This window comes from Panulirus ornatus, chromosome 33, assembly GCF_036320965.1.
Source record: "Panulirus ornatus isolate Po-2019 chromosome 33, ASM3632096v1, whole genome shotgun sequence".
NCBI classification, from domain to species: domain Eukaryota; kingdom Metazoa; phylum Arthropoda; class Malacostraca; order Decapoda; family Palinuridae; genus Panulirus; species Panulirus ornatus.
This window is the reverse complement of record NC_092256.1, coordinates 15,741,836-15,759,116: the sequence shown is the minus strand read 5'-3', so window position 1 is coordinate 15,759,116 and position 17,281 is coordinate 15,741,836. Positions and strand designations below refer to the sequence as shown.

The window sequence follows — 17,281 nt, the reverse complement described above, 5'->3', positions numbered from 1 at the left end:
CAGTGACGGAGGAAGGCAATGGGAGAGATGTATGTAGAGGGATGGGGGAGTTGATAAGGTGGGATGATTGGGGAATGATAGGAAATAAGATTGGGAGTAAATAATGAGGTAGGATTGGAGGAGATAGAGTGGAGGAAGGGGAGGAACTGAGAGTGAGGGGAAAGGTGGTGTAGGGGTGGTGGCAGGTGAAGGAGAGGCCTCGGGGTAAGGCAAAGATTGAGGAGGGAATTGGTAGGTTGTGGGAGGAGGTTTGAGGTCAGGTATCAGGGAGGAGAGTAGGGTGTAGGGTGAAGAGAGTCGGGGAGGAGAGGAGGGTGTAGGGTGAAGGGAGTGGGGTGATCGATGGGGGGTGACTAACTAACTTACATCGACCCTGTGAACAAGTAATAACATCTTTCCTTAAAGTAGAAATCTGGGTTGCTGTTGACCTGAACGAGAGAAAAACTTGAGACGAATTTTGCTTTGGTCTGTCCTGCTTGTAATAGAGCGTTGCATGCGCTTGGGGTCTGTATAATGATGTTTGCTCTGCTTTAGATTTCTACAGTCCACACTGGATGAGTGGTACCAGCTTTCATCTCCTTCCTCCTCCTAGTGAAAGCAACACTTGACACACATACACACACACACACACACACACACACACACACACACACACAGACACACACACCAGTATTCTGGGTGGGACTCTTACCATGTGCTCTGTATTACTCCTTCATCACTCATGCTCACGCACACACACACACACACACACACACACACACACACACACACACACACACACACACACACGCAAAGTCGCAAGCCAAGACTGAACGTATAAATAGAGACACAGGTAACACACAAACCAGTATTCTGTGTTGGAGTCTAACCATATATCATGTATTAATACATTATCACTGACGTCACTGGACATACACATACCTACAGGCCACGTCAGAATACATGCATGCAAAGACACAGATAACATACAAACTAAACACACAAGAATAAACCTGTGCACAAATGAAAACATTGCAATATACACTCACATGACTGCATACATCCGTACACAAAAGGCTTTTCTTCCAATCATTATACGAACACGAAGTGTCGGTTCACCAGAAGAGTCTCTGCAAAGAGCCACAACTCTCAGTCTCCTCATTAAGACAACCCAAGACCAACATTCCACATCACAGGTCCTCCTCAAACCTGCACTTCCGCCCAATGATATTACTCCTAATGATATGCAAAATCGTCCCTCTGGCGAACATACGCTCCAGACGACATACGCAACACAGGCTGAGAAGGAATGGAATTTCGTTGTATCATTAATGAAGGATGTGAAGAGTATCATACCTTCACGGTGGAGAAAGAAGAGAGAGAGAGAGAGAGAGAGAGAGAGAGAGAGAGAGAGAGAGACGATGGGGGGTGAGGGATGGGTCCCTCCAACAAACAGCGCCATCTTGAACCCTCGCATGACTTCCCACCGACAGCGCTCTCGTCTTTGTTGACATAGATCAGCTGACTGGACCCCCCCCCCCAACATAAACAAAAGCTTAATGACGAATCATTGCCAGTACTGCACCATCACACAAGGGGGATGTGTTTGAACAACTCTTGATTTACGATGCATTTCTATTCTATTGCGAATCATATGTGAGACCAAATGCCATATAAGATATCAAATCTAGGAACATATTCTTTTAAAGAGATGGTGCCAGGAAGGAGATATAGGTGGATGGTCTTCTTAAAATCTTTTCGTATTAGGATGCAGATGTGGAATGAAGAGAATCCCTTTGACAAACCCGAAAGGAAACCCAGTGTGAAGAACACTGATCGGTCCCACTGTGATCGGCTTCAGCAACACTGATAGAACCAGAGAAGATCCAGCGTCAGGAACACTGATGGTCACTGACGAGGCCCAACGTCAGCAACGCTGCTTGTACTCGAGAAAACACAGCGTCATTAACACAGACAGACCTAAGGGAGATCCAGCGTCAGCAGCACTGACGTACCTTAAGAAGATCAATCGTCAGCAATGCTGACGTACTCTTTAGAGAATCCAGCGTCAGCAACGCTGAAGTGGCCAAGCAGGCAAACCATGTCTCGTACAACTTTAAAAAAGACTTTTAAAAACAATGAAAGAATCTGACTCAGGTTTTCCGATTAAAAATGCGAGACAAGAAAAATTCTTAACTAAACCCTTTGTGTTTATTTTGCAAATAAGGAATGATTTAAAGTTCTTCGAAGCTCAAAATTATTGGAAAACATTTCAGGAACTTTTTTTTTTCGTTCTGTTTTTCCTCCCGCGTAAAAATTATGCAAACTTTATTTTCCGGAGTAACGAGGAAATAACAGGAGACGAGTACCATTTGTTCATTGTCAACTGCTGATGTTCGGACAACATTCATAAGTTTAGTCTTGTAAAACATGTGCATATTCATCGATCTACCTATCTATCTATCTATCTATTTATCTATCTATCTATCTATCTATCTATCTATCTATCTATCTATCTACTACTGTTCCTTTAGAGAAAATCTCTCCATTAACATGACCCGAAATATGAATGGACGTGGAAGCTTTAGTACATAACCAGTACATAACCTTTAATGATCTTATATTGTACTGAACTTTCAGATTTACGTTTTGGCATCTCTGTTTCTTAAAGGAACGTTCTTAAATTATACGTGGCAAGATTTTTCTTCTCATTAAGCAAGAGGAAGCCACCTTAGTAAACCATTAGTCTATACTGTAATGCAACCCGACTTATGATTACATTTTAGATTGTGTAATCTTTAGGAAAATACAGTTTAATCAGAGTTTTAAAGCATGATCATACGGGGGGAAGTCGTCTAGGGAGGTTTGTGTTGCTGTGTGGCAATACAAAGACAAAGTAATTATAAAGTCTGCCAGAAAAATTTTATGTAACTTTCTTGAAAAGAAACGAAGTCTTAATGAATGATTTGTCGTGACCAGAAAAGTGTTGATTTCTCTCTCTCTCTCTCTCTCTCTCTCTCTCTCTCTCTCTCTCTCTCTCTCTCTCTCTCTCTCTCTCTCTCTCTCTCTCTCTCTCTCTCTCTCTCTCTCTCTCTCTCTCTCTCCTTATCCAAGAATAATGCCATGAATTTCCCCCCACCCATGGATCACCGTGACATTAATCGTGCAACAATCTACGTGGGAGATGACTATCAGGAACTTGGTTGTACGTGGGAGGGACGGAGGAATGGAGGGAGGGTAAGTGATAGGTGGTGGGAGGAGGGCCCATATATGCATTAACCTGGGAGTGGTGGCCATTGTGCCCAACAATAGCTCTTGCCTTTGGCCCACAATTCCATTAAGGGATCATTTACTTGATGGTCTGCTATATAACCTCTTACCTAATGGTTTCTCGTATTTTTGATCGTTTATTCCCCTTACTTTTCTCATCTGTCTTACCTTTTCTCCTATGTATACATTTACCCTCGTTCATTATATGAGTTTTATCTCGTGTGTCAATGGCACCTGTTGGGCCTCCTGATTGATGGTGAAATCAATACGTATATTTACCACGAGTGTTGGTGATGGTCAAAACAGCTGGAGGTTCTGGGAGATTAAAAGGTGGTTGAAAATGTATGAGGGAAGGATGGCTTACTATGCCTCTCTGTCGACCTCCGGGGGCCAGCATCATATACAGAGATTAGAACCCGGAGAAAACGATGCTGTGAGGCAGTATTATTGACTCGGCGGAGAGAGAGAGAGAGAGAGAGAGAGAGAGAGAGAGAGAGAGAGAGAGAGAGAGAGAGAGAGAGAGAGAGAGAGAGAGAGAGAGAGAGAGAGAGATGGATCACTGCAATATCAGCTGAGGCACTAATGGATCGTAACATGGTTATTCGAACTATTGTAATTACCATTTGTGTAATACGGGGAGGAAGTTTTGCACTCTTGTTGCCCCGTCTCTTAACCTTGTTTGTACAGTGTCTATACGTCTGTGTGTATGTGTATGTGTGTGTGTGTGTGTGTGTGTGTGTGTGTGTGTGTGTGTGTGTGTGTGTGTGTGTGTGTGTGTGTGTGTGTGAGACAAAGACAGAATTTTTCAGAAGAAAAAATTGGAAGAGAGAGAAAGGTTATTCCTTTTATAACAACACCAGCATCATATGACATACGGCCACGAACGTAATCTTTGTTGACATATATCAGCTGATGGGACTCGGCATTGTTGACATGCATCAGCTGATGGAATCCAGCTTTGTTGACATGTATCAGCTGATGAGACACGGGAAATCCCAGTTTCAAGAATCATTCTATAACACTGTTATACTAAGGAATTGTTTTCATAACTTTTCTTGCAGATAACTATGTTTAGAGTAATAGATAGATAGATAGATAGATAGATAGAGAGAGAGAGAGAGAGAGAGAGAGAGAGAGAGAGAGAGAGAGAGAGAGAGAGAGAGAGAGAGAGAGAGAGAGAGAGAGAGAGAGAGAGAGAGAGATGTACTAACGGAAGCCCTTGTAACAGTTGTGTCTACTAGAAGGCTTCGCTAAAAGTAAATAATCGGCACAGAAGACGCAGTGTATAATAGTGATGACCAAGATTGCCTTCCATATAATGAAAGCAACGCTGCTGTTGAAATGTCGTTGTCCAATCGACAACTTCCCCACGGTAGAACCAGCTGTGCCAAGTTTCTTCGTTGTGTGACCAAGTTACCCACATGGGGAAGGATATGGGGAGGAGGAAGGGGGAGGGTAGAGGGGAGGAGAGGTAGGTAGGCAGCCACGCCTCTGGGGGCTTTTCATATCTTTAGGGTTCCTTCCATGACTCTGGGGGGGCTACTTTGACGACTTTTGGGGGGGCCCTTTCACGACACTTGGAGTCCTTTCGTGTCCCTGCAGGTCCTTCCACAACTCTCTGGGTCCTTCCACGACTCTGCAGTTCTTTTTATGGATCTGAGGACACCAGTATTTCCTCGAGAGTGTGGTGGAGAGAGGAGAAGGAGGTGGAGGAGGAGGAAGAGGTGGAGGACGACGACAAGGAAGAGGATGTAGGGAGGAGGAGGAGGAGGAGGAGGTGGAGGTGGAGGAGGGCGACAAGGAGGAGGGAGTAGGGAGGAGATGCGACTACAGGTGGAGGAAAGGAAGAGCGAGAGGGGTGGGGGGAGAAACGATGGGAAGGAAGGAGGAAGAGAGGAAAGGAAAGGAAGGAAATAGAGGAAGTGTTGGAGGGTGGGTAGGCTGTGGCCATAAATCTTGCTCATATTGGCAGGGCTGTGTACATAACAAACGCTTATGAGGGAACAGTGGTGGAAAGTGTCCAATATTTGGAAAACGTGCGTGTGTGTGTGTGTGTGTGTGTGTGTGTGTGTGTGTGTGTGTGTGTGTGTGTGTGTGTGTGTGTGTGTGTGTGTGTGTGTGTTTGTGTGTTTGACTATATGTAAAAGAGGTGACTGTGTTTTGTGGGTATCAAGATACAGCATGGGACCTGGGCCAGTCATATGGTGGCCAGGATGAAGCATGGGACCTGGGCCACTCATATGTGGCCAGGATGAAGCATGAGACCTGGACCAGTCATGTGGTGGCCAGGATGATGCATGGGACCTGGGCCAGTCATATGGTGGCCAGGATGAAGCATGGGACCTGGGCCAGTCATGTGGTGGCCAGGATGATGCATGGGACCTGGGCCAGTCATGTGGTGGCCAGGATGAAGCATGGGACCTGGGCCAGTCATGTGGTGGCCAGGATGAAGCATGGGACCTGGACCAGTCATGTGGTGGCCAGGATGAAGCATGGGACCTGGGCCAGTCATGTGGTGGCCAGGATGATGCATGGGACCTGGGCCAGTCATGTGGTGGCCAGGATGATGCATGGGACCTGGACCAGTCATGTGGTGGCCAGGATGATGCATGGGACCTGGGCCAGTCATGTGGTGGCCAGGATGAAGCATGGGACCTGGGCCAGTCATGTGGTGGCCAGGATGATGCATGGGACCTGGGCCAGTCATGTGGTGGCCAGGATGATGCATGGGACCTGGGCCACTCATATGTGGCCAGGATGAAGCATGGGACCTGGACCAGTCATGTGGTGGCCAGGATGATGCATGGGACCTGGGCCAGTCATGTGGTGGCCAGGATGATGCATGGGACCTGGACCAGTCATGTGGTGGCCAGGATGATGCATGGGACCTGGGCCAGTCATGTGGTGGCCAGGATGATGCATGGGACCTGGGCCACTCATATGTGGCCAGGATGAAGCATGGGACCTGGACCAGTCATGTGGTGGCCAGGATGATGCATGGGACCTGGGCCAGTCATGTGGTGGCCAGGATGAAGCATGGGACCTGGACCAGTCATGTGGTGGCCAGGATGAAGCATGGGACCTGGGCCAGTCATGTGGTGGCCAGGATGATGCATGGGACCTGGACCAGTCATGTGGTGGCCAGGATGATGCATGGGACCTGGACCAGTCATGTGGTGGCCAGGATGATGCATGGGACCTGGGCCAGTCATGTGGTGGCCAGGATGAAGCATGGGACCTGGGCCAGTCATGTGGTGGCCAGGATGATGCATGGGACCTGGACCAGTCATGTGGTGGCCAGGATGATGCATGGGACCTGGGCCAGTCATGTGGTGGCCAGGATGATGCATGGGACCTGGACCAGTCATGTGGTGGCCAGGATGATGCATGTGGTGGCCAGGATGATGCATGGGACCTGGGCCAGTCATGTGGTGGCCAGGATGATGCATGGGACCTGGGCCAGTCATGTGGTGGCCAGGATGATGCATGGGACCTGGGCCAGTCATGTGGTGGCCAGGATGAAGGAGTCATGATTATCCACGGTGGCTTTGGTTAAGATGGTCGTAGACTGGTATACCAAGATAAGTGGAGCTGCTGTTGTTTGTCTCTGACAATAAAGAGGGGGAGGAGAAGAAGGAGGAGAGAGGAATGAGGATAAAGTTAAGAAAGAGGAAGGATGGGGGAACACTCCGAAAGAAGAGAGAAGAGTCAGGAAAGGAGCAGGGTTTTGGAGAGGCAGAGTATGAGGGGCGAGGACAGACGAAAGGAGGAAGGGAGAAGAAGAGTTAAAGAAAAAGGTGAAGTCAGCGATAAGAAAAGGAGGCATATCAGAAGGAGAAGAAAGTGAGGGAAGACGCTCGAGATAGGAGGCATGGGATCTCTAAACAAATGGGAGTAGGAATAGGAAGAGAGAGGAGAGAAGAGCGGAGAGAGGACAGTCACCTACCTCCACCCTTATCACATACGCTGGATATTGATAAGAAAGGATCAGCCGCCCTGGCGAGCTCTGATAAAGGATCACAACCCTCCTAACTTAGGGTGGGAACGTTCTTATCACCGCCAGAGCCTGGGTGGTGCTGAGCACCAAAGATTAAAGCCTTTATAACCCCCCGTACTGGGTTATAGCGCTCCAAGGTTATATGTTAGGTATGACTTAACAATCGTTATATAAAAACTAGTTTTTTTCAGACTTTAATTCTTTACTTTTTTCTTTTTTTTCAGACGTTAATCTTTATTTTTTTCACCATTTTACGTTTCATGATTAAAAGAAAGATTTATATCACTATTCTATCATTACAGCAGTAATACGCAAAACATACGTAGAAAGAAAAATAAAAATTTCACGTCATTGAAGACGACATTCCATATTCTTGTTTCCGTATGTCATATTAACGTAGTTCACCTCCTCCTTCCCCCCTCAAAATAAAAAGCCCCCTCCTCCCCCAATATATCAGACTTCTCATGAAATATTCCTACACATACACGTGAAAGACTTTATCTATCTATCTATCACGTTATCCATCGTCCATTAATCTATCAAATACATCAACCATAAGCATTAGCTTATGAAAAATACTGTACCGGGTAATTACCGTTTGTACTGCAGCTGAATGGAGTCATTCCAGTCACGTGACGACCGTAAACTAGATTAAGCTGGAATGCCTCACCAGTTGGGTCAAACTACCATGACCTCAGTTTTATGGCGGCTGTTAAGCTTTAGACATCGAAGTGAGTAAGAGATTTACAACCACTCTACGGCTGTGGAGTCTAGTCTGTAACACTTATCTACAAGGATTATCGACTGTGTGGACGTGGGGTTCGGAATGTCATGTTCTTACCCCGGGTGACGTAATCTCCCTTCACCCTTTGAAAGACCAAAAAGTAGAATTCCACTTTGAGGTGATGTGTGAAAGCCCTTCCGTTACTTGGTCATTAGGGTAAAAGTCGGTTGTTTGTGAATGTAAGAAGGATGTATGTAAGAGCAGAGAGAGAGAGAGAGAGAGAGAGAGAGAGAGAGAGAGAGAGAGAGAGAGACAGAGACAGAGACTCGAAGAAAATGACATTTCATTCTGGTCATTTACGCATCTGAGAAAACATTTTCCTTTATTTCTATCTTAGAGAGAGAGAAAAAAGAGGTCAAACTGAGGACTATTTTCGTAATAGCAATCTAATTTGGTGATAGGTTCTTGACTGAAGGAAAAAGCCAAAACCTTTCATAGATAAGTGCTTGAAGAATTGAACCAAACGAATGGAAATACAACCAAAACCTCTTCCAAAGTTTATCAAGTGAAAGTAATCATTTGGACCTTAAGCTACATAGTAGGTATATATCTATAGGGACAATATATGTAGAATTCCTTATCTTCCAGATTAATAGGGAAAATATATTTAGAATTCCTTATCTTTCAGGTTAATAGAGAAAATATATTTAGAATTCTTTATCTTTCAGATTAATAGGGAAAATATTTGTAGAAATCCTTATCAATCATGACCTTACCTTTTCATATTTCGTATTATTCTCTCTCCATATTTTGCCTACTCTCTTCGTGTTATCAGCCTTCCCTTCCTGATATATTCTTCCTTCTTGAAAGCAGGATATGAGTACCAGTATTGCACGAGACCTCACACACATACACACACACAACACTCACATCAACAGCATAACAAAGCTAAAAGGTCTTACGACTGCCATCAGTGTGTCCGGGTCCATGCATAATGCAAGTGATGATTTAAGCACCACGAGCCTGTGAACGCGGGGGAACACTGAGGCAGAAATGTGTACCATTAGTACAATCCCTCTCCCGTGCAAGACACATTAGTATTTTCGGTGCCTGACGGTGCATCGCTGATTCCCATATTCTTATTGACCTGGGGATGACGATAAATGTAGATTGGAAGATATCATAGAGTGCAAATCATAGGTTTACATATCATTAACTAAAAAAAAGAAAAACGCGAATTAAGAAAATAAGACAAAGAAATGAGAAGAGAGAGAGGCGAAAAAGACAGTGTTTTACCATCTTTAAACATAAGCTATAGACTTAAGATCCATGATACGCAAATTGATAAAGTCTTGCGATTTTGTAACTTGTAATTTCTTAACATTTCACACCCTAACGTCTGACATCCCTAAATAACGTCACATCTGCCACTCAGTACGTCCAAATATCCTACAGTAACGGAGATATATGTCAGAATCTTAATACAGACTGATGAGGTGCTTTTTCACAAGCTACGGCTAACGCGAAGCTAAGAGGAAAATAAAATCTCTTTACCTTAAAGAACGTCAGGAGTGGAAGGAGGCGACATCAGGCTCTCACCAGTAATGTCATTACATATCGATAAGTAACATAATCTAAGACTTAATTCTTTCCTCCATCAAAAGACAGAGTTTCCACTTCCTCTTAAACTCCTTACATTATTCATTCTTTCCTCTTTAACCCTTTACATTATCTATTTATCCCCTTCTACATTTCAGTTAAGGCCAGGCATAGGTGAGGATTTTTGTCTGTGGTTGGATCATTGCGACAGGAACAAAAAAGCAGACGAAAACTTTGGAAATGCTTTTACATTGTTGTACAGTGTGTATCATATTTTCTAATCATAGCTCATTCATTTTCTTCTAGTGAGATGATATGTTATATTCATTTAATAGAAAAAAAATGGGAGAGAGGCGAGTCATCCCTAGAGCGAGAGATGAGAGAGATGTGAGAGATGGTCGCAAGTGTCTCAGCAGAGCAATACTTAGCATAACGTTCAACAGCCAACCACTTCTCAACGTCTCGTTACAACATACATGTGAAATGTCAATAGACATCGGTCGCATCGACTACACGGCGGGAAGGAATGTGACGTTCACATCGACCACATGACACAACCACCAGTAAGGAAATGTAAACTAATACGCTCTTTTACATCGACCACATGATAAATGAAATGTTGAAGAAGAATTGGGGAACGTTCACATCGACCACATGACACAGACACCAGTAAGGAAATGTAAACATTGGGGAACGTTCACATCGGCCACATGATAAATGAAATGTTGAGGAAAAATGTAAACATTGGGGAACATTCACATCGGCCACAGGACACAACCACCAGTAAAGAAATGTAAACTAATAGGCTCTTTCACATCGGCCATATGATAAATGAAATGTTGACGAAAAATGTAAACATTGGGGAACGTTCACATCGGCCACAGGACGCACACCAGATTTTGTGTCTGCTGGCTGGCGTTATCCAGAAGGGTATTTTTCCTAAAATGCAATTCAAATTCTTACTGAAATTTATTCATGGCCTCACCGATGCCCCCGTGCTCGTAGCCCAGCTTCACATACCCAGAATGTTTTTCCTCCCTAAGACAAACAAACAACAAAAAAAAATATGCTTCTTTCTTTTTTTTCTCTCAACACCGGAATTAAAGGAGGTGTAATTCTACATCCCCCAGCCCAACCAGCCAGATACGAGTAACTCGTTAATTTTTCCAGGTAAGATGTGACAAAGGATCTTCCGAGACTTGAGGTAGAGATGAAACAAAGAAGAAAAAAAAAAAAACAAGAATTCTGTCTGTCAGTCTGTCTATCTCTCTGTCTGTCTGTATGTCGGTCTGTCTATCTCCCTGTCTGTCTGTCTGTCTCTGTTACCAGACTCCACCAGCAAGTGGTTCACACCGGGAGCGTGAAGGCACCTTCGTTGAGAATACATCGTCGTCAGTGGACGAAAACACGTGAACACCCTTGTCAAGGTTCCTCTCGCTCCAAAGGAGTCAATTACTTCCTTCCTCCTCCATGGATCGCAGCCTCTGAGCTGTCGAGAGCCCCATTAGTAGGTGTCGTGGGGGCTGTATACAATGACACATTTCACTGTTGAAGTACCTTCATACACGCTGTCTTAAAGAATGGTATACAAATCTTAGGATTAGCAGATCTTAAGTCAGCTCTTCAGGACGTGTTTGAAGACCTACTTACCTCGGACCCTAAGGTGGGTTTAATCTGACTCTCTGGTGGGAACGAATAGATTAATCAAAAAAAAAAGGTCATTTGCATAACAGGGTTTAGACTCCAGAACTAGGAATATCCCACTGAATGGGAAAACAGTTCGCCTTGGACTCCCACCTACTCATTATCTCTCTCTCTCTCTCTCTCTCTCTCTCTCTCTCTCTCTCTCTCTCTCTCTCTCTCTCTCTCTCTCTCTCTCTCTCTCTGTACGACTAAATGCTACATGCGTCGGCTTGTGAGTTTAAACTTTCCTGGATGTTCTTAAGCACAAGTAAGTCTCAGTTCAAAAGTTTAATTTAAGTGATATGGACAATCATATAAGCTTCATCATGTGTCCAGAGCTAAGTACAGGAAAATGAGCATAAAACACTAAAATTTCACCTGTGAGTGTCATTCTATGTATACCTAGATACCTGTTATACACTGAAAACAGAAATATCCCTGATATATCCCACATATACAAGCATATACCCTGTTAGAGCAACAGGTCAGTGGGGAAGAAATAGAGTGGTCTCTTCATAGGTTCCGCTAAGTCCACTAATGGATTCCTCAACACCTTAAACCCGCTCAGCGTAATTAATATACCTTAATGAGTACTATATCATCCAGTAATGCCACACTACGCCTCCTTTAACTGATGAGTTAACGTAGTTTGATGCTAAAGGTGTTAGGGCTGGACGACGCCTATGTACTACATAGGTCTGAGGTTTCCTGAAAGAGTTTCCATAACTATAAAAGCTTTGTGATAGTGTCAATAATTCGTGAGGGGTTATGTCTATATGAATGTTCTTCTAAGGTTCCAACTACTATAAATGGTCTCTTATGTTTCCTGAACAAGTATTCTTTTCCCTTAAAAAGTTAACGTGGAAACAAATGTAACCTTCAAAGGAAGGAAGGATTCGCAAGATAGCAGCAAAAGCTTTTTGATGATCAATTTGTTGTGTTACCTTCTACAGAGTGGTTCTTCTCGTCTCTTATCACTTGCATCTTGTCTCTCATCTTCAGCGTTGTTACTTAAATTAAACCAAGTGTTTCTCTCAAGTTGTAGTAAATCAAGTGTTTTTGTCTATTTTGTATCTAAGTGTGTTGGTTTATTTCAGTAATGTGATGACTCTTCTAATTCTCTTCAGAACCTGCACAAGCGACTCACCACATCACCACTGTTGCAGGTCGTGGTTGGCTGGTAGGCAGGCCAGATGTCACCACAGCAGCACAGCAGTTCTTCCAGCAGTAGCAGCAGCAGCAGCAGCAGCAGTATGGCCAAGCAGGTACGCTACAAGGGACTGTTCAGCCCCCAGGCAGCGCCCACCACTCGCGCCTACTGCCTGCTGATGAGCTTCCTGCTGGGGACGCTCATGCTGACGGCGGGCTCGGTCTTCTACCACGTCATCCTCAGCAAGCCCATGAGTGGCTCCCGCCCCATGCACACGCCTCCGCTGCCGCTCGCCCTCACCCTCATAGTGGCCGGCCTCCTCACCCTCCTCGCCTGCCTCACCGTCGCTGCCAAGTAAGACGCCTCCCCTTAACACCTAACACAGGAATGATACGATCTCTCTTGTGCTTATTTGAGGAAATATGGTTTATGATAAGTTCATAGCAGGATAGAATATCTGTTTCATTAATGATTATGATTAGAATTTGGCTGAGTATTGACGAATGGGACACTGACGTAAAAACGTGAGGAAAAACATTCCTCTCACCCTCCCGATCCATAGAAAAAAAAAGGGAACTTTAGAAAAATTCAACGAAGAAATTGGTTTTCCATTGGGAACCTTTTTCTATGGGTCCATCTCGACTTCTTTCCAAAGTTATTGTGAGATCGTAACAATAGAAAAGTACTTTAAGAACTGCAGTCTGATCCTCATAAGCTTCCAAATCTAAATCTACGATGGGGTTGCCAATATCAAGGGTGTTGGAACCTTTTTCGAAGCTTTTGTTATTCTAACTAAATAGCACAGTTGGGAGGCGGCTGATGGTTAGGTCTTCGCCCTCCACGCATTCAAGTTAAAGAAGCTAATATGAAGATAAAAAAAAAGACATAGAAACGAAAATCAACCTTTTTTCAGGTTTTATTTGTGACGTAGTAAACATAATTGGTTGTTGTTATGACTGGATTAGTCATGAACAGGTGTTGGGGTATAAGAAGATATTATGCCAGTAGAAAACGCAAAGGAAGACATGTGTTAAATAAGGTAATAAATCATGAATTTGTTATTCTGTACTTGAAATAAAGGATGAACAATAAATAGCCTAATCTGTTTACTATGATTTCTCAGTAACTGAAGTAGACAGAGTAAAGGCAAATAGTAGAACAGACAGAGAACAGGAATAAAAGGAGGGATAAGGATAATAACAAAACATAAGCACGGAAATATAAAGTCTTTCCACACCAGCATCGGTGGATGCTCTGAACCCTTCGATTTTTTACCTTTTTAATTACCGAATAAACGAAAATGTCAGATCGTAGCAAGGTTACCTCAAATATATGAAATTCATTGGTGACTTTATGAGGTGCAGAGAGCGCTGATGGAGAACAGGTGTGGATTATGAGTGGAGGAACTCATAATGACAAGCGGAGAGAGGGTACACTTTATGAGTTCTAAATGAAAGTCTTTCCCGCTATTCACTTGTTTGCAAGCCCCTGGCAGGGATTCAGAATCCACTTAAATGATGATCCTATTTTGCGGGTGTTATGAACCTCTTCACAAGTCTTTGTTCTATTACTGTAATTGATTGAATTTTCGGCTGGCCTTCCAGCGCCTAGCAGAGCGTCATGGGAGGGTTTTATTAAATTCAGACAACAATTTGGGGAAAGTTGAGAGAATTTTATAAAGAAAACGAGGTAAGGGGAAAAGTTTCGTCCTTTTTAAGTTCAGCCGAGCGGGAAATGCGTTCTAATATCAGGATTACGGCGAGGCTTGCCCTCTGGCCAGAGAGGTATGATAACAACCCCCTGTTACTTTGATGCTAATATAAGCTTTTTCGTTTACAAAAGTAATAATAGATTAAGTATGAACGGATCTCTATTCTGGAGGGATATTTCAGAGAACTAGATGTAAAAGAAAAAAGTTTTCAGTTTGATGTCGTACGTTTTATCAGATTATGATCCGGGCGCATCATGATGTAGATGTAAGTATATATGAATATACATGTCACTTTAACGAAAAAAAAAGGGGAACAGAGAGAGAGGCTTTTCTGACAATACGAATTCAAGTTGTGACTCGTCTCCTTGTGGCAGGTATGGCTGTGACGACGGGGACGAGAGTTTGGAGGAGGACCTCTGTTCCATCACGAAGGACGACGTCCTCGACCAGGAGTACAGAAGTACCAGCGACACCAACCCCAAGGAACCCTCGTGTGAACCCCGCCCTCTCAACCCTCCAGGAACCTCAGAGAAAAACCTCGACCAGCAGCAGAGCAGCGTTACAACCTCCTCCTCTGAAGTGCCACTTTCCCTCTGAGGTTCGCCCTCTAAATCTACAGAGAAAATACTCAGCTGGACGGAGCACTTCCCCTAAACCCCTCGTACAAAATTCGTCTCTATTTCCTAGCACGAATTTAGTAATCAAAGTCTAACTATCTCTATTCACGTCCAGTTTTCATGACGTGTCCTAAAATAGGCAATATATATATAAGACTTTATGTTTCGACCCTTTATGTTCAAGTGGGTTCGAAAGGCCCTTGCTTTTTAGAATCTGATCCTAGCTAAACTTTCATCCTTGAGATCAATACCTTGCCCTCGAATACTGATCCTGTGATTCCAGTGGTAACTGAACAACCAAAACAACCATAATCATATTCAGGACAACTACAAACGACATTATTCCTGCGATTTCCACCGTCCACCACAACATCAAGAGTAACCTACCTGATCACAACCACAAATGCCACCTTCCTCCACCTACCACAAGGCCTTCAACACGACTGGCACTTTCCTGGGGATCCTATAGTCACCTTGAATTACGCCACGTTATTCCCTGATGTATGAACACACAATGTAGATGCTGAGGGGAATCTTGTGATGTGCTTATGTAGGACGACCAACCTCGCGTGTAAGTCTTCATACAGAAGCTATAAAGAGATGTATGTCCATTGTGTTGCTGTAGACCAGATATTATGTCATGGTGAACTTTCTATATTGTTGACAGAACGTATCTTCATTGTTTACAGCGGATATTTTCATGGTAAATATCTATAGCAAATATCTATGCAACCAAAGAATCACTAAGGGTCTGTTTTGATGGGAGGCAAACATAACTGAGACAGAAAGTAAAATTCACACACACAGACACCGACACACAGACACAGTCATGTACATAAAAACAAGATTTCGAGTGTGGAATCTTATATCTTGTTCTCCCTGGAGACAGGATCAGAATCTTGTTATAATAGTCTTTGCGGCCCTTAAAGGTCTGCTATTGTTCTGAGGCTAAACGCTTAGAGTCCATGAGTAAACTTTTCTCAGTTTTGGCATATCTTGGGATGTTCTTGCGTCTGTTCTTCTCTCAGATATCTATTATTTTTCTTCTGTTCTTATCTTCTTTCCTTCTTCTCATTCTTATCATCTTGCATAACCTGGTCAACCCAGCACTGGTCCACCAGGTTCGTGACACTGTATGATCCATGATCCTTATCTTTCTCCTTAACTTTATGGTTAATTGGAGTTATGAGCTTATATCACCTCAGATATGCACCGTTAGATCACCATTATCAGTATGGAACCCTGCTATTTTGCTTTCAGTGTTACATAGAAGATCATATAGCAATGAATGACGAAGGCAAGTAGATTGATTTTTCTCCTGCATAAGTCTATTATAGAACGTAAAACAGGAATAAACACTAACGAATGTATTCAGAAAAAACACAATTACGTAAATTTATTCATTTTTATGGTTACATTTAACAAGAGATAAGATTTATGTATGAAACAACTTTATAAAGATTATTGTTATAGTTTTTCCTTGATAATCTTTAGGGCATTGAAGAATTGAGGTTATAAAGGATCAATAATTCATGAACTAAAAAGTAGATTTCTCCCAAGCAGCTTTCATTGTTCGAGCCTACATACATTATACGTTATGTAGTGTCATTTAACACTATATAAAGCTTTCTGTTAATGTCTAGATCAAATATGTTTTACTTAGGTCAGGAGATAATTCGTATTTTTCAAGTGTACTTTTATACGAATAAAGAATATTTGATTATACCTCCTCAACTTAATTTATACAAACCGAAAGAACCATCGTATTCCATACTATCAAAATCATGCGTCACACCAGAGTTAAATTTCCAAATGCTTCAAGATGCCTGTACTCAACCCTTCATGACAAAATGTTATGGTGATGAAAGTGTTACACCAGAGGCTGGAAGGCTGGAAACTCTATTGTAAGTTGCCTCAGAGCAATAGAATGAGGCTGATGCATACCAAGCCCAAAATGATGTATGGGATCTGCTTTGTTGTATATTAGGAATACTGGTGTGTGTGTGTGTGTGTGTGTGTGTGTGTGTGGGTGTGTGTGTGTGTGTGTGTGTGTGTGTGTGTGTGTGTGTGTGTGTTTGGAGACATCTTTATAAGAATAAAAGAAAAATATTCCTTGTGCCTCAATGCGTATAACTACACCTGTCCACAATATCTGTGTGTTACCCTATCCTTTGAATGTATCGATAAGCAAAGGGAAATGGGTTCCCTAAAGGGGTAACAAAGCCTGAAACTACCAGTCGAATATCGCTAAACGAGATGATTACAGCGGTAACGACCCGGGAGTTCCCGAACCTGCCCGGCTAGCGGGACCTGTGTGGATTATACGAAGAATTGGATGCCAAGATTCTTATAGTCTTGTTGGCAGTGAGGCAGTAAGGTCTCTCTCTCTCTCTCTCTCTCTCTCTCTCTCTCTCTCTCTCTCTCTCTCTCTCTCTCTCTCTCTCTAAAGACCCCTGAAGCCACGTCAGGTACGGTAGTTTCCTCGTTTCCTCCCCCCACATCGGAGGGTAGACCCAGAGGGCCAATATCTTCAGCTCTGCAGGCAGGAGTG

The 17,281-nt window shown here is 43.4% G+C and overlaps 1 protein-coding gene across 2 annotated transcripts in view; it reads left to right on the top strand.

Moving 5' to 3' along the window:
- LOC139759491 (uncharacterized) overlaps positions 1 to 16,470 on the top strand; it is a 34,540-nt gene extending 18,070 nt beyond the window's left edge. The window contains exons 3-4 of one of the 2 annotated variants that reach the window (XM_071681672.1): positions 12,419 to 12,756; positions 14,488 to 16,470. In XM_071681672.1, coding sequence (XP_071537773.1) covers positions 12,446 to 12,756; positions 14,488 to 14,710 — 534 coding nt within the window. In that variant the 5' untranslated portion in view covers positions 12,419 to 12,445 and the 3' untranslated portion in view covers positions 14,711 to 16,470. The remainder of the gene's footprint in view (positions 1 to 12,418; positions 12,757 to 14,487) is intronic. The other variant, XM_071681671.1, reaches the window with a different exon arrangement.
- The last annotated feature ends 811 nt before the right edge of the window (positions 16,471 to 17,281 follow it).